The sequence below is a fragment of the Mustela nigripes genome, chromosome 2 (assembly GCF_022355385.1).
Source record: "Mustela nigripes isolate SB6536 chromosome 2, MUSNIG.SB6536, whole genome shotgun sequence".
Lineage (NCBI taxonomy): Eukaryota > Metazoa > Chordata > Mammalia > Carnivora > Mustelidae > Mustela > Mustela nigripes.
The window spans coordinates 16,717,529-16,738,567 of record NC_081558.1 but is presented as its reverse complement, the minus strand read 5'-3'; the positions used below and the strand labels follow the sequence as shown (position 1 = coordinate 16,738,567).

Here is a 21,039-nt window from a genome sequence, read left to right as displayed (position 1 = left end):
CTGGACGAAAAGAGCAGAAATATCCACTCAGAGACTTATATATGAACGTTCATAGCATCTTTATTCATAATAGCCAGAATCTGGAAACAACTCAAGTGTCTGCCAACCGATAAATGATAATCAGTGAAAATGCTACTTGGCAATAAAAAAGAATAAACTGTTGATAGACCCAAGAACATGGATGGAAATTAAAAAACCTGTTGAGTGAAAGAAGCCAGACCCAAAGAATACAGATTTCTGATTCCATTTCTATGAAGACCATATAGGCACACTGGGTGATCACTGGTTGCTTATGATGCATGTGAGGAAGGCACAAATGCATTTTCTGGGGTTTCAAAATGATTTATAGCTTGATCAAAGTGGTGGTTATATGGAGATATATATATATATATGTATATATATATATATATACATATATATATATATATACATTTTAAAGATTTTATTTATTTATTTGACAGAGATAGATCACAGGTAGAGAGGCAGGCAGAGAGAGAGAGAGGGAAGCAGGCTCCCTGCTGAGCAGAGAACCCGATGTGGGACTCGATCCCAGGACTCTGAGATCATGACCTGAGCCGAAGGCAGTGGCTTAACCCACTGAGCCACCCAGGCGCCCTGGATATATATATTAATTAAAAAGTAGATTGTGCACTTAAGGTCTATTTAACCATATGCAAATTTTTCCTAGTTAAAAAAAAAAAAAGGCGAATATGACATATTCTAGTTTGGCCCCAATGTCTATTCTCTTCCTCTTGAATGATACATGTCTTATGAAATGACCTGATGTTTTAGGTCATTCTAGTGTTGTGCCAGCAGATATTTAACAAGCAGCTCTGGAGGGGGAAAAAAGCCCAGATTTGTAACATTTATTAGATTTCCATAGTATAAATACTTCCACTATGGCTTCTTTCTTTTTTTCTCTCTCTCTCTTTCTTCCTTTCCTTCCTTCCTTCCTTCCTTCCTTCCTTCTTCCTTCCTTCCAGATTTTGTTTATTTATTTGAGAAAGAAGAAAGAATGGCAGAGAGAGGGTGTCAGTGAGAGCCCAAGCAGAGGGTAGGGGCAGAGCAGGGAGGAGAAGCAGACTCCCCCCTGAGCAAGGAGCCTGATGCAATGCAGGGCTTCAATCCCAGGACCTGGGCATCATGACGAAGGCAGACGCTTAACCACCTGAGCCACCCAGGTGCCCGCCCCATGACTGATTTCAAGCTACCGACATCACATTACTGCATCTGGACTTGGGAAGAGAAGTATACTGTTAGATAGAAGTTCTACCATACAGCTATAGTAGCCCTAACCTCAAGAGCACAGGTAGTTAAAAAATTCAGGAAAATAACTAGGATGTAATGAATTTGGAGTATTTATTACCTCTGTTTTTAGTGTAACTTCTTTAATTATAGATTTTATAATTTAAATTTTAATAATGACCGTGCTTAACAGCCAGCTCATAAAATTCCTGACAATCACGAGTCTGCTTTCATGAGCTGGGACAAGCCAGCTCCAGCATCTACTGGGCTATGAGCAAATTTGGGGGCAGGCATTCGTGTTCAAATAACTTATTAAGAGAGTTATTTTCGAGGCACCTGGGTGGCTCAGTGGGTTAAAGCCTCTGCCTTCGGCTCAGGTCATGATCTCAGGGTCCTGGGTTCGAGTCCCGCATCGGGCTCTCTGCTCAGCAGGGAGCCTGCTTCTCTCTCTCTCTCTCTCTCTGCCTGTCTCTCTGCCTACTTGTGATCTCTGTCTGTCAAAAGAATAAATAAAATCTTTATAAAAAAGAGAGAGAGTTATTTTCAAGAAAAACCTATAGGGATGTGAGGGAAGCAGGATAGGAGAAAGGTCAAGAAATTTACTAAGAATGTGATTACAGGTGAAGTCTAGGCTGAGCAAGATCCTGGTATCTATGTTCTAGAATTCATCCAGACTTAAGGCAAGGGAGCTGGGCTTTCGTGCCCTGCCCCACTCTGTCTTTGGCTGTAGGCTGACTGGAGGGTTGGGAGGTAGGAATGCAACTCCTCATCACCTTCCGTCCTGTGGCTCCATGATCTCGAGGGGAAACCTCCTCAGAAGGATGCAGGTGTGAATTCCTAGTAACAATGCCCAGAGCAGTTGGCAGGTAGGTACACCAGAACAGGTAGAGTGGATCCCAGGAGATCTGGGTGCCTATGCACCTAACAAGTGCCATTCTCAGCTTCCCCTGAAGCTTAGGGTGACCATGGATTTAAGTTATGTTCCATGAGAGGTAAGTAGAAGTATGTGCTGTTGGGGGGATGTCCTTCAAAGGGACACGAGTATGGTTTTTGGCTCTTTCCCCTTTCTAAATTGGAAGAGGAGAAAGATGGAGATGCAGTTTTGGATGTTGAGAGGTGTGCCCGTGTGAAGGGTGACAGAACTGGACTTGGCTGCCTACGTTTAGACTGTGGAGCAAGAGAGAAAGAAACTGTATATCGGGACATCTCTGTTACCGCACCTTAGCCTGTATCCTAATGAACACAGTGAGTAAAGAAACAAGTAATAGCAAATATTTAAAAGCATGACTGTGTCACACAGTAACTTCTAATTTGTAGGTTTTCTTTTTTTCAATATAGAACCCCCCCAAAGAATCTATGAATTATCAAAACTGATAAAACAATTTGATAAGATTGTTGACTAGGAGAATAATGTAAAATTGTGTTTCTGAAAGACGTGTGTGACTTTGTGGGAAAATTTATGAAATTTTATTGAAGGCTGTGAAGGAAGACCTAAATAGAGATGCACCAAATTCATGAGCAAGGAAGCTCAATACCACGCAGATGTCAGTTCTCCCCCAAATGCTCTTTAGATTCAATGCGTATTTGAATAGAACTTTCAACGGTTAAAAAAAAAATTGTCAAACTTATCCAAAAGTTTATATGGAGTACCAAAAAGAGCCAAAACCCTAAAGAAGAAGTCAAGATGGGAGAATGCATCCTGTCATGTACTGCTACTCAAAATCTCTAGTAATTAAGAATATGTTAACTATACTTTAATTAAAAAAAAAAAATAATGGGCCATTCAGTACATGATGCTGACATAAAAGGTTAAATGGAAAATAAATAAAACTGAATTCCTATCTCACTATAAACAAAAAAAATACTTGGCTAAAAGACAAAACATAAAAAAAAAAACTTTAAAGCTTTTAGAAGAAAATACAGGACAATATCTTTAAGACCTCAGAATAGGGAAGGCTTAAAAAAAAAGATTTTATTTATTTGAGAGAGAGAGAACAAGAGAGGGGGGAGGGTCAGAGTGAGAAACAGACTCCCCACTGAGTGAGGAACCCAATGTGGGGCTTGACCCTGGGACTCTGGGATCATGACCTGAGCGGAAGGCAGATGCTCAAGTGACTGAGCCACCCAGGCGACCCTAGGGAAAGCTTTTTAAAAGCAGACACGAAAAGCATAAATGATAAAGAAAAAGATGTAATGAAGTGAAAAGACAAGTTTATGGTTGTGAAATGATATCGGGAGCATTGCATTTACCAACAAAGAATTAGCATGCATTTAAAAAAAAAAAACCTCAGGGGCGCCTGGGTGGCTCAGTGGGTTAAAGCCTCTGCCTTCGGCTCAGGTCATGATCTCAGGGTCCTGGGATCGAGCCCCACATCGGGCTCTCTGCTCTGTGGGGAGCCTGCTTCCTCCTCTCTGCCTGCCTCTCTGCCTACTTGTGATCTCTGTCTGTCTAATAAATAAATAAAATCTTTAAAAAAAAAAACCTCAATAAGAAGTATTTCAAAAGCAATCCAAATATAAAATTGGGCAGATGTTACAAACATTTTATAAAAAGACAGCACAAATGGCCAGGAAAGACATGAACATATACTCTAGGGAAATGCAAATTAAAGCCATAGCAAGATAGAATTTTATGCCCACCATGTGGGAAAAAACAGAACTGTGGCAATAACTGTTGGGACAAGTGGAGATTAATAGAAAGATTCATCTACTGACGGCGGGAGTATGGTTTGGTAAAATTTAATTTGAAAACTGGCATTAGGAGTTAAGAAAAATACATTTACACACAAATTATTGACAAATACATTTACACATGAATCGTTGACATCCAAGGTCATAACTCTTGCAGGTGACACAGGTAATTCAAAAGATACATAATGATGTGGAATTACTCTTAATCAAAAGTGAAAATCCACTGATTGTATATGTGGAAAACCAGTTGTTCTGCTAGAACTAGAGTTGTTAAGAGTTAGCACTGTATGACAATGTAGGACGAGGACCCTAGGGAGAAGGGCAAGTGAGTTGAACACTACAGTCATCCTGGCTTCCTAAGCAGAGGCAATTTTCACATGAAACAGGGAAGCCCAAACAGAACACAATGATAACACTAAGTTAAGGAGACAGACTGGGGCTCAGGAGGGCCAGGCATCTGGAGTTTCCAGGTCAGAATCCTGTAGAGCAGGGCTTAGCATGCTATGGTTTGTGGGCTAATTCCAGACACAGGCTGTTTTTGTATAGGACTAAGAATGGGGGCACCTGGGTGGCTCAGGTCATGATCTCAGGGTCCTGGGATCAAGCCCCACATCGGGCTCTCTGCTCTGTGGGGAGCCTGCTTCCTCCTCTCTGCCTGCCTCTCTGCCTACTTGTGATCTCTGTCAAATAAATAAATAAATAAATCTTTAAAAAAAAAGGACTAAGAATCTGTGAAAATCATTTTTAGTCCTTTTTTTTTAAAGATTTATTTATTTATTTATTTGACAGAGATCACAAGTAGGCAGAGAGGCAGGCAGAGAGAGAGGGGGAAGCAGGCTCCCTGCTGAGCAGAGAGCCCAACTCGGGGCTCAACCCCAGGACCCTGAGACCATGACCTGAGCTGAAGGCAGAGGCTTCAACCTACTGAGCCACCCAGGCGCCTCAAATGATTTACACAGTTTTTTTTTTTTTTTGATTTGCACAGTTTTAAAGAGTTTTTTATTTTCATTTAAAAAAATATTTTAGTTATTTACTTGACAGAGTCAAAGGGAGAGAGAGCACAGGCAGGCAGAGCAGCAGGCAGAGGGAGAGGCAGAGGAAGAGGGAGAAGCAGATTCCCTGCTGAGCAGGGAGCCTGATGGTGGGACTCTATCCCAGGATCCTGAGATGCTTAACTGACTGAGCCACCCAGGCGCCCCAAGAGTTGCTTTTTATTAAAATGCATATATGGCAGAGTCCACATGTGGCCTGCAACGCTTAAAATATTTGTCGATTCCTGCTGTACAGGATGGAGATATGCAGAGAAACAACTCCAGAATTTTGCAGAACACCCTCTTCAGTCTTTGGCTGAATACGAATGCATGCACACATAGGTTACACACAAGGCAAAGAACAGCTGGCAGGGGACAGGTAGGGGAGGGGTGGTGGGGAGTACAGGATGAACGGCTCAGAGAGCTCACACAGTGCTGGGAGATTCAAGGTTCATCCATCCAGAGAGCAAGGACCTCAGCCAATACTCAGGCAATCAGTAGAGACGTCACAAGCCTCGCACCTTAGTATTAAGGTAAGGTAGTCCTAGAATAAAGGCTATTCTAGACTTATCCTAACAAAGCTTAAAAACCAACTCCGGGTGATGGGTATTAAGGAGGGCATGTCTTGTGATGAGCCCTGGGTGTTAGGCTCAACTAATGAATTGTTGAACACTACAACAAAAACAAATGATGTGATATGTTGGCTAACTGAACATTAAAAACAACAACAACAACAACAACACTTCAAATGGACCACGATGAACTGCAAGTAATTTAGCTGCCTGCCAAATTTACACACTCCTTAAAGAAAGAACATACAAATCAAATAGTCCACAATGTAATATTAATAGTGTTCAGCATTCATTAAAAATCACTAGACCTATAACAAAGAGGTAAACCCATCAATAGAAACAAATACAGAAATAGTAGCAAGAACTTTAAAACACCTGTTACTGGGGTGCCTGGATGGTTCACTCAGTTAAGCGTCCAACTCTTGGTTTCTGCTCAGGTCATAAGCTCAGGGTCCGGGGATGGAACCCCTGGGGTGGGCTATGAGTTCAGCATGAAGTCTGCTTGAGATTCTCCCCCTCTCCCTCTACCCTGCCTCTGGCTCACGCATTCCCTTTCTTGTACTCTCTCTCTAAAAATAAATAAATAAAATCTTAAAAAGTTAATAAAACACCTGGTATTAGTATTCTAAATTTGCTCAAAGATTAAAAAAAAAAACAAAACATGAGGGCGTCTGGGTTGCTCAGTGGGTTAAAGCCTCTGCCTTCGGCTCAGGTCATGATTCCAGGGTCCTGGGATCGAGCCCCCATTAGGCTCTCTGCTCAGCAGGGAGCCTGCTTCCTCCCTCTCTCTCTCTGCCTGCCTCTCTGCTTACTTGTGATCTCTGTCTGTCAAATGAATAAATAAAACCTTTAAAAAAAAACATGAATGTGTCTAGAAGAGAATATAAAGAAAAAGCTAAATGGAACTGTTAGAGGTGAAAAATACACCACCTGCAGCGAGAAATTCGCTGGATGGGTTTGATCACAGATTGGATACTACAGAGGAAAATATTAATGAAATCGAAGGCACAGTCTAATATAAACATCCAAACTGAAGCACAGATAAGAAAAGGCTGAAAAGGGGCCCCTGGGTGGCTCAGTGGGTTAAGCTTCTGCCTTCAGCCCAGGTCATGATCCCAGGGTCCTGGGATTGAGCCCCGCGTCGGGCTCTCTCTCTCTCTGCCTGCCTCTCTGCCCACTTGTGTTCTCTGTCAAGTAAATAAATAAAATCTTTAAAAAAAAAAAAAAAGAAAAGGCTGAAAAAAGTTATTGGACCCTGAGGATTTGACCTGTGGGATGGTATCAAGCGATCTTGCCTGAGAAATTGGAGTACAGAAGGATGGAAGAAAGCAGTGGGAGCAGAAATACCCGAAGACAGGATATTCTTCAAAAAATTTCAAAGAATTCAAATAATTGCTGAAAAATTTCTAAGTTTGATTAAAAACTAAAAGCCACAGTTTCAGGAAGCACAACGGACCCCAAGTAAACATAAAGAAAAACCACACTGCCGAACATAATCATTGAATTGTTATTTGAAACTCAGGGCTGGAGTTGAAAAGCAACTGGGAAAAAGACATGTTCTATACAGAGGAGCAAAGATAAGAATGATCAGGGCACCTGACTGGCTCTGCCAGTAGAGCATGTGACTCTTGATCTTGGGGTCGTGAGTTTAAGCCCCACACTGGGTGTAGGGATTATTTAAAAATAAAAAATCTTTAGAAAAAAGAGATAAGAATGATTGCAGACTTCTCTCCAGACACAATGCAAGTTAGAAGATAGTACAGAGAGGATCCTCTTCAAGTGTTAAAAGACGTCAAGTAAGAGTGTAGAATTCTACATCAAATGGAAATATCTTTCAAATATGAAATTGAAGTAAAGACGTTTAAAAACAAAAGCTCAGAGAATTCCTTCCCGGACTTCAAGAGATTCTGAAGTTCTTCAGGTTGAAGCAAAATGATATTAGATGGAAATTGGTCTGTAGAGACACGAGGTAGGCCAGAAATGGTAGCATTGTTAGGAAATACTAAGGACTTCCCAATTTTCAATGTCTCGTAATGGAGCATATGAAACTTTCTGAACTTTCTGTACTCATTCCATTATAATCTATAGGTCTTTCACCTTGAATGGCTCTTATACCATATCTAATTTTGTAAAATCTTTGGAAAATACTGGTTTACCTAGTTAGTTAGATTTACCAAATGTTGACACATTTCATTACACAATATAAAAAATCACATTTACTTCTATCACTACCGTTGTCACAGAAGTATTTAATTATTGGAAATCTAAAATGTGTTGTCAGCCTATGATGCCTTTGCCAGAACCACTATCAGTGGACTCGTGGCACTGATTTAGTGTCTTGGGATCCTACATAGCATAGTACTACCAAGTACTGAAATGCATTGACTCCAGTAAGAATGAACAGCTAGTCCTCCAGGGTGGAAAGAAATCAATAGAATTATCCTGCCGCCAAATAGCTGTTTGGTCTCCTTCAGGGATGTAGCATTTTGGGGGGCTGGCATTGACTTTGGATGCTAACAGATAAGACTGTCCACAGCCACAGTAGCTCTACCAGTTTTGGTAAGAGGAAGCCCGTGTTGCTTTATCCAATTGTGCCAGCACAAATACTCTGTTCATGGACACACTGTGCAAGCATGGAGGCTGACAAGGATGAGTGTTAGCTGATTTCTAGTGTGTGGGGGGGTTGTCTTATCCACTTGGTTGTTGAGTGGCTCTCATTGGTGGGAACTGGCACAGAATAGAAAAGGCTACATCCTTTTTTTTTTTTCAGAGCTTTATTTATTCGAGAGAAAGAGAGAGAACAAGCTGAGCTGGGGGAGATGTAGAGGGAGAGAGAAGCATGCTCCCTCCTGAGCAGGGATCCTTATGCGGGGCTCAATCCCAGGACCCTGGGATCATGACCTGAGCTGAAGGCAGACGCTTAACCGACTGAGACACCCAGGCACCCCAAGGCTACACATTTTGTTTCTGCTCCCCTTGGTCCATTCATGTGCTCCTTCCCCAGATCTTGGAGTTTTGCTCCAACCAGTCACCCATTCATTACTGTGCGGGTGTCCATATATATTCTTACTCAGGCCACTTCTCCTTTTACACCAAGTCGATGAGCAGGTGTTCTGTTTGAAGCTCTATGCACAGGATATCTCCCCATCACATTGGGGTTCTAGAGCAATAGCAATCTGTCTCCAGTTGGCACCGAGATTTTGGACCCAGCTGTGAACCAGGCCTTGGTTTTCTCCTCTTTCATCGGCTGATCATAGGATGCTCCTTATAAGGCTAGGGGCACGAACAGAGGGCAAAACTTTGATTCAATACAAGCAGGTGATACGGAGGTCAAATCTATTATTTTTGTGCAGCTTCCTCGTGTCTTCAAGACCTGTCATAGTAACCCAATTCCAAACGGCTCATGTCCATTGAACGACGAATTGCTTTGTCCAGCCGAGTTGACAACTTGGTTAGTCTGGCTGAATATCTCCTTTCTGATAGGAGGCACAGGAGTCTCAGTCACTTGATGTTCTTTGGTCTGGTACTTGGTTTCCTACTGGGGTGCAGGAGGGGGCTAGGAGCTGCTTTTCAAATTTCTTTGCTGCAGACACTATGGCCTTGCTCTAGTACTCTTGAGGACTCTGCTGTGACTGTATAATTAGGACATAGCAGGGACTCCTGACAGCCTTTTTACTCTACCACAGCAAACTCTAGTAACCACGGGCTTTGCAGGGTCTTAGAGCCCCAGCGATAGACTGCTCATACCACAGCCTGACTTCACTTCTAGATAGAAGGAACGGCCAAGCACGGTGGCCACGTTTATGAACATACTCCAGGATAATGTCCCCGCTCAAGAGTTTTCACTTACTGGGGCGCCTGGGTGGCTTAGTGCGTTAAAGCCTATGTCTTCGGATCAGGTCATCTCCGGGTCCTGGGATCGAGCCCCACATCAAGCCCCACATCGAGCCCCACATGGAGCCCCACATGGAGCCCCACATCGGGCTCTCTGCTCAGCGGGAAGCCTGCTTCCTACTCCCCTCTCTCTCTGCCTGCCTCTCTGTCTGCTTGTGATTTCTGTCAAATAAATAAATAAAATATTAGGAAAAAAAAAAGAGTTTTCATTTATTCACGTTCCTTTTGCCATGTAAGGTAACATATTCATAGGTTCCAGGGATTAGAATAGGGACATCTTTGGGATGTCCGTATTCTGTCTACTATAAGGGTGTTTCCAGATGTTGGCTATTCAGAACAAAGCTACTAAAATCATTCGTACAGGTGTGTGTGTGTGTGTGTGTGTGTGTAGCTTTACTTCTCTGGGGTCAGTGTCCAGGAACGCAATGACTGAGTCCTACCGTAATGGCACATTTTGTTTTATAAGAAACTGCCAGTCTGCCTGCCTTACTTTCCTACCACAGGGTCTGGGTGATGCAGGACCTCTGCACCCGCGTCAGTCCGGGGTGTTGTCGCGACTGTTTCTCCTGGCCCGTCTGTTCCCGCTGTCCTGAGATCTCACTGTGGTTTGCGTTTGCCCTTGACTCTGGGCTCTGTCCCCGCGGAGGGGCAGTGTCATCTCCAAGCGGTCGGTGCCTCCCCGGGCAGCGGTCCGAAGTCCGCCCAGCAGGCCCGATCACTGCGGCGAGCCGGCGGAAGGAGGGGGCCGGGGTGGGGTGCGCGGGGACAGAAAGCCTCCCCGACGGTCAGGTCCCCCAGGGGGCGCGGCGGTACCCGGTTTCCCGCCTGCGCGAGTGCAGGGCCGCGGGCCGCCGCGAGGGGGCGCGGCGATAGGCGCGGCGTGGCGAGCCCATGGCGTCCCCGGGCGGCGGCTCCCCGGGCCTCCTGCTCTGGCTGCTGCTCCTCCAGCCCTGGCTCGGTGGGGCACAGAGCGGGTCCGCGTCGCCCCCACTCTCCTCGGCGCCCACCTCCCAGTCGTCCTCGGGGGGCGGCCACGAGGTCCCCGGCGCGAGCGTGTGGAGGGCTGAGGGACAGTCTGCGACCCCGGGGCCCCAAGAGGCTGCCGCATCCCCCCAAGTGGTGGCGGTCACCCCAGGTGCCTCTGGCCCGTACAGGGCTGTGGCTACGGCAAAGCAACTGTTTCCTGCAGGTGATGTTTCTGGGCCTCGGAGAACTGGCCGGGGCCGAGGGGGCCGAGGGGGCCGAGGGGGACAGGACCCTGCTCTGGGGAGATGGCTTTTCCCGGGGAAGTGGGGGTGGGAGTCGGAGTGGGCCCAACCCTGCGCTTGAGCTCGGATGGGGACACGTGGCCTTTCTCCGAGGAGCCTTAGGGGATACAGAGCTGCTCTGGGGATGGGGTGGGGGCTCTGAGGTAACATGGCCTTGTTTTGAGGGTTCTAGACTTCTGAGCATTATCCCGGCTCTGTGGGTGGTGCGGTCAGTGGCTTTACTTTCGGTCCCCTCCTTTGACTGACCTGTGCAGGATGCGGCCAGAGGTCCATGAGGATAGTGGGCGGATTCCCCGCGGCAGAGGGGAAGTGGCCTTGGCAGGTGAGCCTGCAGATCAATGACATACACATGTGCGGAGGCTCCCTCATTGCCAGTCGGTGGGTGCTGACCGCTGCCCACTGCATATTTGGGTGAGTGTCTGGGGCTCTGTGACCTGGAGCCAGTCCTGTCCCCTTCCCTGAGCTTCCTTTCCCTCATCTGAAGAAGAAAGGTCATAGATCCTGCCCTTCAGGCTTTGGTGGATGGGAGGTGACCATAGGGCCCTTGGTAGCCTGAAAGATTAAGACCCCAAACTGGGTTCAAAGCTTTTGCTGATTAGCTTCAAGCCAGTATGTGGACAAGGGGGAATATTTAAGAAGTGGGGAGTGCAGTAAACCAATATGGCTAGATTGGTGGGCTTAAACTTCCAAGCATGGGTAAACCGGCAGAGTTTGTGAAAACACAGATGGCCGGTCCTCAACAGCCCGTCTCTGATACAGACCAGAGTGGGATCTGAGCACCTGCCTCTCTAACATGGATGCTCCTCACCAGGGAACCAGACTTGGAGCACCACTGGGTAGACTGATCAGGGGTCCGGGGATGGGCCGTGGTGGGGGGGGGGTGGCAGTGGTTGGTGGAGAGAGGCCCAGGCTGGGAAGGCCCAGAAGATGAGGAAGGGGAGGGTAGAGCCCTAGGATCTTTCTGCAGCCATGTGGAGTACACGGCAAAGCTGGGAGACATCTTCATGGAGGAGCATACCTCCAGAATGGCCATCGAGATCCCCGTCCAAGACATCGTTATTCATCAAGATTACAATCCTATCGGAATAATTGAGAATGACATTGCCCTTGCTCTGCTTGAGTTCCCTGTGAATTTTTCCTCCCACGTGCAGCCTGTGTGCCTCCCCAAAAAGGCGTTCATGGTACAAGGTGGTACTGAGTGCTGGGTGACTGGATGGGGGAAGCTCAACGAAGCAGGTAAGACTGAAGCAAGACGTGAAGCTCGGGCCAGGCAAGGGGCTGCCTCGTGCCCAGCGGCTGGCCTGCAAGCTCAAGGGGGAGACAGCGAGGCCATTGTTAGCAAGCGGGTGGGGAGGGGAGATGCCGGTAGGGAGTCATTAGTTGGTGTTCCACATTTTGATTAGAATTTCAGGACCTGGGGTCTCGGGTGATGAGCAAAGCAGGTTCTCTCTAGGGTGGATTTTAGCGCAGGGGGTGCTGGTGTTGCTCGCTCTGCTCACGGGAGGTGTCCCAACCAGAAGTCCTTGCCTTGGTGGACGGGGAGTTTCCTGTGAGTGAAAAGAGCCCAGAAAACTCCTCTTGGTGAGGCTGTTGGGCTTTCCATTCCTGGGGAGAGGTTGGATTTGATACCTTTGGGACACTTCTTGTCCAAGAATTTATGATCCTGCTCAAAAATAAAGCCACTTTGCGATGGACAGGACAACTGTCATGATTCCTAAAGATACTCAGAGGGACAGAGAGTTGGTTTTGATTTCTCAGGCCTGGTAAGGCCTCACCTCTTCCTGTCCTGATCTGTGCTTCCTTCGCCTGCCTTGGTTTTGAGTCCTACCTCCTCCTCTCCCCGACATCTGCTTCGGGCCTCATTGCTTCCTGTGTCAAATGGGGACCATATTCACTTCCCTAATGGGGTGTCTCTAGGTGGACACACTGCATCGAGACCAAGAGTGGGTGCTGGGGGCTCCTGTTCTGTTCCATTAGGCAGATCTACCTGCTCCTAAATTATTTCCACAGATCAACCCGGAAAAGTTGTGAAACGGCTACAGGAGGCTGAGCTAAACATTGTCCGTTATGAGAAATGTAACACGATGCTCCAAACAGAGATGGAAACTAGCAGCGACCTAGTCAAGGAGGGGATGGTCTGTGGTTACAGTACCCAAGGAAAGGATGCCTGCCAGGTCAGTTCATGGGCCCTTGGCTCTCTTGCCACTTTGTTGTCCCCTCACAGTTTCCTCGTTTGCAGGCTTCGGGACCCGAGGGATCCGCTGGCCCCTTCATTCACCCTTAATTCACGTCAAGGGGTTTCAAAGGGGAAAATGCCGAAAGCTCGGCTGGCTGGCCTGCTTAGAGTGGGTTGGGAGAGGAGGGGAGACTCAGGCAGAAAATTACCAAAAATGCAAATCACATGTTTTGTACCCCTTCTGTGTGACAGGCAGTGTGCTTAGTGAAAGACTTTATTCATTATGATTAGCTCAACAGACATTTGGGGTTATATTCCATTTTTTTGGTACATGATTTTTTGCATAGGTATATGAATTTTGTTGGCTAAAATTTTCAACCCTTAAATCTGATATTCCCAGGAACCTAGGGCTGGTGGATGCCTGGGGGAGGGGGGTCCCCGGGAAGCCCCACGCGTGCCCATCTCCCCAACAGCCGGTTCTGATGTTGATTCTCTTCTATTCCTGTGTTTTTGTTTCTTTCTCTTTCTCCAGGGAGACTCTGGGGGGCCCCTGGTCTGTGAACTTAATAAGACATGGGTCCAGGTGGGGATTGTGAGCTGGGGCATTGGCTGCGGTCGCAAAAATCTTCCCGGAATTTATACAGAAGTTAGTTTCTACAAGGACTGGGTCATTGATCGCTTGAGTCAGGCTTGCTCTTGGGACGCAGCAGGCTTCCTCCCATTTCTGTGCCTGGTGCTGCCCCTGGGCATCCTGGTGGCCCCGTGATGACCCCGGCCCACCCCCCTCCTATTTCCGAGTCTCACACTGGGTCTCTCCTCCGACCTCCCACTCCTGCTCGGATGCCCTTTCCTCCAATTCTCGTTGGCATCCCCTGACCCTGTAAAGAGCCACACAGTAGGAACTGGCAGCAAGGCTGGAGCCCCGAAAGCATCCCAGCCTGATGCCCCAGTCACCTGCACAACCTTGGCTGTACCTTTGCCCTCCTGGAACGATGGGGTCAGGCATCCCAGCCTGAGAGCCGGCCGACCTGCCAGGGGGAGTGCGGGGCTTCCTTGTCATCTTGGAGAGCCTCTGCGAGAGAAGAGCCCTCAGGAGCGGTGAGACAGCGTGGGACCTGGGTGTGGTCTCAGGCTGTCACCTGACCCCGTGTTAAAGCAGTCAGCTTGCTGATTGTGCAGAGAGAAAGAGAGAGAGAGAGGGAGGGGGTGTCACTATGTCCCTGCTGAGGTGTGAGGCCTGGGGTTTCCACATGGGACTGGGGCGTCTGGGGCTGGGAGACGTTTCCCTATCACCCAGCTCGGATCCTGCCACAAGACCCTCCTGGGGCAATCCTGCGGTGGGCCCTCCTTCCTCAGTCCCTAGTGGCCCCATCTAGGCTCAGCCCAAACTATGTGGATGCATTAAGGAATGTGGAGATCTCTGATGTCAACTGAATAAATGTTTGGAGCGTGTTCCTGTTCACTCTAAGTTCTGGTTTCCTGAAAGTTGTGGGCTTGCCTATGACATACTCTGTAGAGAAGTATGTTGCTTCGAACGCACTTCCTGGCATCCAGTAAACTCTAGGATTCTAGGGTCAGAGGCGGGGCACTTGTCTACCTTGATACAGATCTGATGGATGGCCTTAGCCAGTGGGTCCTTCTGCCTGTCCTCCTGTTAGAGCCACCAGCATCTCTGTGGTTGGAAGTATTGTAGTTGAGTGTGGCAGCCTCTGTAGTCAGGAGCGGGGTGGCAGGGGCAAGAGGTCAGAGACGGGGGTGTGGCCCACTCACACAGCCTCATGCCTCCCCTTTGCTGCCCTGTGATGGACATGCCTTGAGGAGACACTATGGGCTGGGCGGGGTGTCAGGACGCCTTGAGCCCAAAGAGCTCCCCACAAGGAAAAGGCAGGTGGGGGGCCCTGGCTCATGTGTGTGTGTGTGTGTGTGTACAGTTTCTTTTTCCCAATCACCAGGTCTTGCGTCCCACAGTCACCTGGTACTGGCTGCCGATTCTCCCCCAGCCTCTCTCGCCCACCCGTCCTTCCAAAAATGCTCAGTGCTAAAGCTCCCAGTTATCCAGGACCTCAGTGGGCAGTCTGCGATCGCCCCACCTGCTGTCTGAGGGAGGCCCGCGTGGGACACTCTGCTTTGCAAAGCCCAGCCAGTTACAGCTAAATTCAGTAAAGTCAGTAAAGGCAACGAGGGAATCCCACAAGGGGCTAGCCCGGAGTCCCAGCCGCGGCTGCAGGAACATACTGCTCTGGAAATTTATGGTCCAGATGGGATGCCGCATGGCACGCTGATATTAGACTGTGGTTCTTGCTGGGGACGGAGACAGGAATTTAGTCCTGTGGTTTAGTTCCTGAGGATCCGCCTCTGGCTGCCCCAAAAGCTAGGCAGAGTCTCCCCGAGAGCGGCGCGCCGACTGCCAAGGAAGTGGCAGCCACTTTTTGTCTTCCCGACCAATATGCAATACCTTTTGTGAACAGGCACTGGGCTGCGGCCATGAAGAAGATGGGGACTGCAGGCGGAAGGGGAGAGCCCGTCGGTAGGATGACCCTTACTCGGGTCAGGGGCTTGGTGGCTGGGCAGAGCCTCTGAAAGGCATAGATGACATGAGCCAAGAAGGAGGTTGAGGGGCAAGCAATGAGTTCTCCTGAAAATATTAGACTTTAAAAAGAAACAAAACAAATAGCGCTGGGGGTTTCTGGTCATAAGAAGGAAGCTACATCTTGCAATGACCATTCCTAGGGCCCAGATCACGGTCTTGAAATACAAGACCATGGGGGATCCCAAAGAAATCAGTGCCTCTTGGGAAAGCGGTCTGCAAAACGTCCAGGTGTGGGGCAGGGAATGTGTCCGAGGAGACGGAAATGTCGCGTCGAACCAGATAGCAAGGAAGTCATCCAAATGGCCAGGATCATGTCAGAAGGACTCGGGAGTCAACCAGAAGTGGTACCCCTAGGGGACAGCTGGTGTTGCCACGACCCCCACACACCTCTTGCAGAGAAATTATGTCATTCTCCCAGCTCCGGAAAATACTACCTTAGCTTCAGCCCTCACAAAAGCTGCACTTGGCGGTGGGAACGGACACACTGAGGATCCCAGCTTTGTACAGGTGCAGCCCAGGGCAGGTGCTTGGCTTTCTTGCCTCACTTGGGGCCAACTTGGCAGGGCTGCTTAGAGGATCAGTTGAGACTCAGTTGCAAATGCACTGTAGCTCAGCTTCGCCCATTGCCCAGTTCTGCCTCCCTTGCTCCCTTCCCCGCGTACCTCCCGAGAGCCCTCCTCCACACAGACCCTCGGCTACAGTTCCTGCTTCCGGGGAACCCCATCGGAGACACCTGGCCAGACCAACAAGGGACATGAGTTTCAATAAGGGTTTCAGTTCCCTATTGCTGCCTAACCAACCACCCCAAACTCAGTTGCTAAAAATAACATGGCTTTCTTTTTTCTTCCTTTTTTTGGTTTGTATGTTCTATTAAGTAGCCATGAGCACTGAATTAACAAATACCTAACAACCAGTCCTCAGGGAAATGCAGAAGGAGATTCACAGGACAGGAGCCGCACAACTTTGTCATCAGGGGGTCAATATGTGACTTTATTTTCTGTTGGTTTCTGGCTAAAGACACCTCATTTAACACACTCTGTTGATTCACTATCATTGAACTCAGGGCCCGCAGAAGGGTCATTCGTGCCTGCATGAAGCTCACCTAACATGTGTTTTCTCTGCGACGCACATCACAGCCCGGAGTCCTTAGCGACCCGAGATAGCCCCTAAGAAATATGCTTGAGGATCGTTTTAAACAGCAAAATCAGCAGCAGAAAAAAAAGCACACAAAAATGGAACGATACGGCACACGATAGACGGGGAGCAGGACATGGGTTACCCTGTGAGAGCTGAAGCTAGAAGGCATGGCGTCGCCCTGTCTACCTCAGCTGAGATTGGCTCTCGCCTTGTTTCTGATGAGGCATCTACTGTCACGCTTCCCTTCACATTATCATTGGTTTGGAGCCACTTCCTGAGGTTGTGCTTGGTCCAGTTTCACTTGTTTCGCATTCATTGAGCTGCCAGGATCTCCGAGGTCATCGTTTTTATTAAATTTGGAAAAATGTTGGGCCATTATTTCTTTTCTTTTTTTTTTAAGATTTATTTATTTATTTATTTGACAGACAGAGATCACAAGTAGGCAGAGTGGCAGGCAGAGAGAGAGGAGGAAGCAGGCTCTCCGCTGAGCAGAGAGCCTGACTCGGGGCTCGATCCCAGGACCCCGGGATCATGAACCTGAGCGGAAGGCAGAGGCTTTAACCCACTGAGTCACCCAGGCGCCCCACCTCCCAGTGATTTTTAACACCTGTCAGTTCTGGGTTGCTTTGGATTGACTGATTATTCTCATTATGCATTATATTTTCATGCTCCTTGAGTGCTGGGTATTCTTTGATTGTATACCAGACACTGTGACTTTTACCTAGATGTTTGCTATTTTACTAGACATTTTCTCAAGCTTTATTTGGGATGCAGCAAAATTATTTAGAAATGGATATTCTCAGAGCTCGCTTTAAAGAGCTGTTAGGACTGGAACACTTCTAAGTCTAGGAACTGTTATTTACTATTGCACAAGACCGACCTACCTTCCTTCCTTCCTTCCTTTAGATTTTATTTATTTATTAGAGAAAGAGAGAGAGCATGATCAAGGGGGATGGGCAGAGGGTGAAGCAGACTCCCTGCTGAGCAGGGAGCCGGAAGCTGGACTTGGTGGGACTTGATCCTAGGACTCTGGGATCATCACCTGAGCCTAAGGCAGACGCTTAATGGACTGAGCCACCCAGGTGCCCCGCCTGAGACAAGACCTTTCTGAACATGCTACCCAGTGCTCTGAGTCTTGGGTTCTTCCCAATCTGGCTGATGGAAACAGGCACTGTTCCTGAGCCCTGGTGAATACTGGGCATTGTTATTTCTAATCCTTTCAAGTGCTTATCTCTCTTGTTACAGATAGTCCCCCCCAACCCCCACTCACTGATCCGTGCATGGGGGAGTACTCAAGGGGGAGTGTCTGCGGATCTCTGGAGTTCTCTATGTCCCCTCCCGTCCCCCGTTAGTTCTCTGCATAGATGCCTTGCCCCCCAACCTCATAGCTTTACTTGCTCACTTCAGGGAGTCTCTGGGGTTCTGCCTAGGTTCCCCTTCTCTGAACTGTGGCCCGGAAATGCTCTGAAGGCCGCAAGCAGAGCCATGATAGAACTCACCCCATTTGGTTTCTAACTATCAGTGGTCCTGCCCTTGGGGGCCTGGCATCCAGTGTCCTGAAAACGATCGTTTCGTATTTTCGCCCATCTTTTGTTGTTCAGGTGGGAAGGGAAATCCTTGGTCATCTATCTTGGCCAGAAGGACAAGTGAGCACATGCATTTAATCATATTTTTCTATAATTAAAAGAAAATATCGGTAATATCTTGAAGTTCCTTCCCTTTATTCTGTATTTTTGTCTTTCTTTTATTCATTCTTCCTAGAATGTTGTCTCTTATTAAGCTTTTCAGAGAACAAAATTCTGATTGTGTTCACTTTCTTTATAATTTTGTCTCTATTGACTTCTGCTGCTGTTTCTTTCTGTTCTTTTTTTTTTTTTAAGATTTTATTTATTTATTTGGCAGACAGAGATCACAAGTAGGCAGAGAGGCAGGCAGAGAGAGGGGGGTGGGAAGCAGGCTCCCCGCTGAGCAGAGAGCCCAATGCGGGACCGGATCCCAGGACCCTGAGATCCTGACCCAGGCTGAAGACAGAGGCTTTAACCCACTGAGTCACCCAGGTGCCACAAGATTTTTAATTTATTTATTTTTAATTTTATTTATTTGAAAGAGAGATAACAAGCAGGCAGAGAGGCAAGCAGAGAAGCAAGCAGGTGGGGGGGGGTTGGCTCCCCGATGAGCTGAGAGCCCAGTGTGGGGCTCAATCCCAGGACCCTGAGACCATGACATAAGCCGAAAGCAGAGGCTTAACCACTGAGCCACCCATCGCTGTTCTTTCCTTTTTCCTGAGCCCTGTTGTGGGGATTACTCCATTGACAGTTTTCACTTTCTGAGCTGTATATTTAGCTCATTTGTTAATGAGCTTTTTCTCTTCTTCTTTTCTTTTCTTTTTTTTTTTTTTAAAAGATTTTATTTATTTAGGGACGCCTGGGTGGCTCAGTTGGTTAAGCAGCTGCCTTCGGCTCAGGTCATGATCCCAGCGTCCTGGGATCGAGTCCCACATCAGGCTCCTTGCTCCGCAGGGAGCCTGCTTCTCCCTCTGCCTCTGCCTGTCACTCTGTCTGCCTGTGCTCGCTCTCTCCCCCTCTCTCTGATAAATAAATAAAATCTTTAAAAAAATTTTTATTTATTTATTTGACAGACAGAGATCACAAGTAGGCAGAGAGGCAGGCAGAGAGAGAGGGGGAAGCAGGCTCCCTCCTGAGCAGAAAGCCCGATACGGGGCTCAATCCCAGGACCCTGGGATCATGACCTGAGCCGAAGGCAGAGGCTTAACCCACTGAGCCACCCAGGCACCCCAGTCTTTTTTATTTTCTGATATGGTTGAAGCTTTACATTACTTGCTAGGACTACAATAGCTGCCATGCGATATTTCATGTAATGCTTTCATTGTTAGTAATCTTTAAACTGGAATTATGTTTCTCATGATTTCCTTTTTAAAAATTATTTTATTTTATTTTAAAGTAAGTTCTACATCCAACGTGGGGCTGGAACTCACGGCACTGAGATCAAGAGTTCCATGCTCTACCGACTGAGCCAACCAGGTACCTCTCTCATGATTTCCCCCAAGATTTTATTTATTTGTTTGACAGACAGAGATCACAAATAGGCAGAGAGGCAGGCAGAGAGAGAGGAAGGGAAGCAGGTTCCCTGCTGAGCAGAGAGCCCGATGCGGGGCTCGATCCCAGGACCCTGAGATCCTGACCTGAGCCGAAGGCAGAGGCTTAACCCACTGAGCCATGGAGGTGCCACTCCATTTTTTTTTTTAATTTTAAGATTTTATTTATTTATTTATTTAGAGAGCAGGAGATTGGAGAAGGGGCAAAGGGAGAGAGAATCTCTAGCTGACTCTTCCCTGAGCACGGAGATGTGGAGCCCACCTAGGGCTTGATCCCACCACACTGAGATCAGGACCTGAGCCAAAATCAAGAGTCAGATGCTCAACCAGGCACCCCTATGATTTTCTTTTTAACAGGAGGACCATTTTCTAGGCTTTTGTCTTTGTTGCAGAACTACAGGATTTTTTGCAGTAGTTGAGTTTGGTATTAGAGCTGTGAGGCTCAGGAATAGAAGCTATAGATCTTGATTCCTAGAGTTTACTGGTCTTCATTTGTGACCTTCATTCTGAATGTTTCTTATGTACTCAATGAGAATGAATGTTCTCTGTTTGTAGTAGTAAAATTCATCATACTGCTATCAGATCAAGATTATCAGTGGTGAAGTGCCTGGGTGGCCCAGTCGGTTGAGTGTCTGCCTTCGGCTCAGGTCATGCTCTTGGGGTTCTGGGATCAAGTCTCACATCAGGCTCCCTGTTCAGTGGGGACCCTGCTTCTCTCTCTACCTCTGCCTCTCTCTTTCTCTCATGAATAAATAAATCTTTAAAAGAAAGCTTATCAGTGGTCATAGCCAAATATCCTGTAATTTTTGCTTAATTTTGCCTGTTGGCTTCTTAAAAGGAATGTTTCAAAAACTCTGGTTTCCCATGAAGTTGGTCAACTGTTTTTTGTTGTTGTTGTTGTTTTAACCTGTTAAGGGCTCCTCATTGCTTCTTTTTAATTATTTCTTATTTTTACTGTATATAAATCTCTCTGTCCCTAATGGAATCTTTTAATTAATCAATTAATTAAACAGGACAGAGCACGCCAGCAGGGGAACAGGCAGAAGGAGAGGAAGAGAGAGAATTTCAGCCGACTCCGTGCTGAGTGTGGAGCCCAAACGGGGCTCTTACAACCCTGAGGTCATGATCTGAGCTGAAACTGAGAGCTGCAGACTCAGCTGACTGAGTCACTCAGGTGCCTCCCTCCCTGGCATAATCTTTGCCTTTGATCCTATGATCTGATAGAAAATTACTATCCCACCTTTCCTTTGCATCAGATTTGTCTGGTATTTCATTCCTATTCCTTTATTTCCGATGTATCTTCCTCTCTTTTTTTAGTAT

The 21,039-nt window shown here is 47.3% G+C and overlaps 1 protein-coding gene across 1 annotated transcript; it reads left to right on the top strand.

The window, feature by feature from the left end:
- The first annotated feature begins 10,324 nt into the window (after positions 1 to 10,324).
- Positions 10,325 to 16,760, top strand: LOC132010407 (serine protease 44-like). Its single transcript, XM_059388278.1, has 6 exons — positions 10,325 to 10,568; positions 10,956 to 11,112; positions 11,669 to 11,937; positions 12,712 to 12,875; positions 13,410 to 13,576; positions 16,658 to 16,760. The coding sequence occupies exons 1-6, from the start codon at positions 10,325 to 10,327 to the stop codon at positions 16,758 to 16,760; spliced, it is 1,104 nt and encodes a 367-aa protein (XP_059244261.1).
- Positions 16,761 to 21,039: the final 4,279 nt, after the last annotated feature.

What these genes read in the sequence shown, in the direction of transcription:
- LOC132010407 (XM_059388278.1), top strand. Translation starts at nt 10,325, where the DNA reads ATGGCGTCCCCGGGCGGCGGCTCCCCGGGCCTCCTGCTCTGGCTGCTG. An exon ending in AGTGGTGGCGGTCACCCCAG is followed by an intron (nt 10,569 to 10,955) that starts GTGCCTCTGGCC and finishes TGACCTGTGCAG; the next exon opens with GATGCGGCCAGAGGTCCATG. An exon ending in AAGGAAAGGATGCCTGCCAG is followed by an intron (nt 12,876 to 13,409) that starts GTCAGTTCATGG and finishes CTCTTTCTCCAG; the next exon opens with GGAGACTCTGGGGGGCCCCT.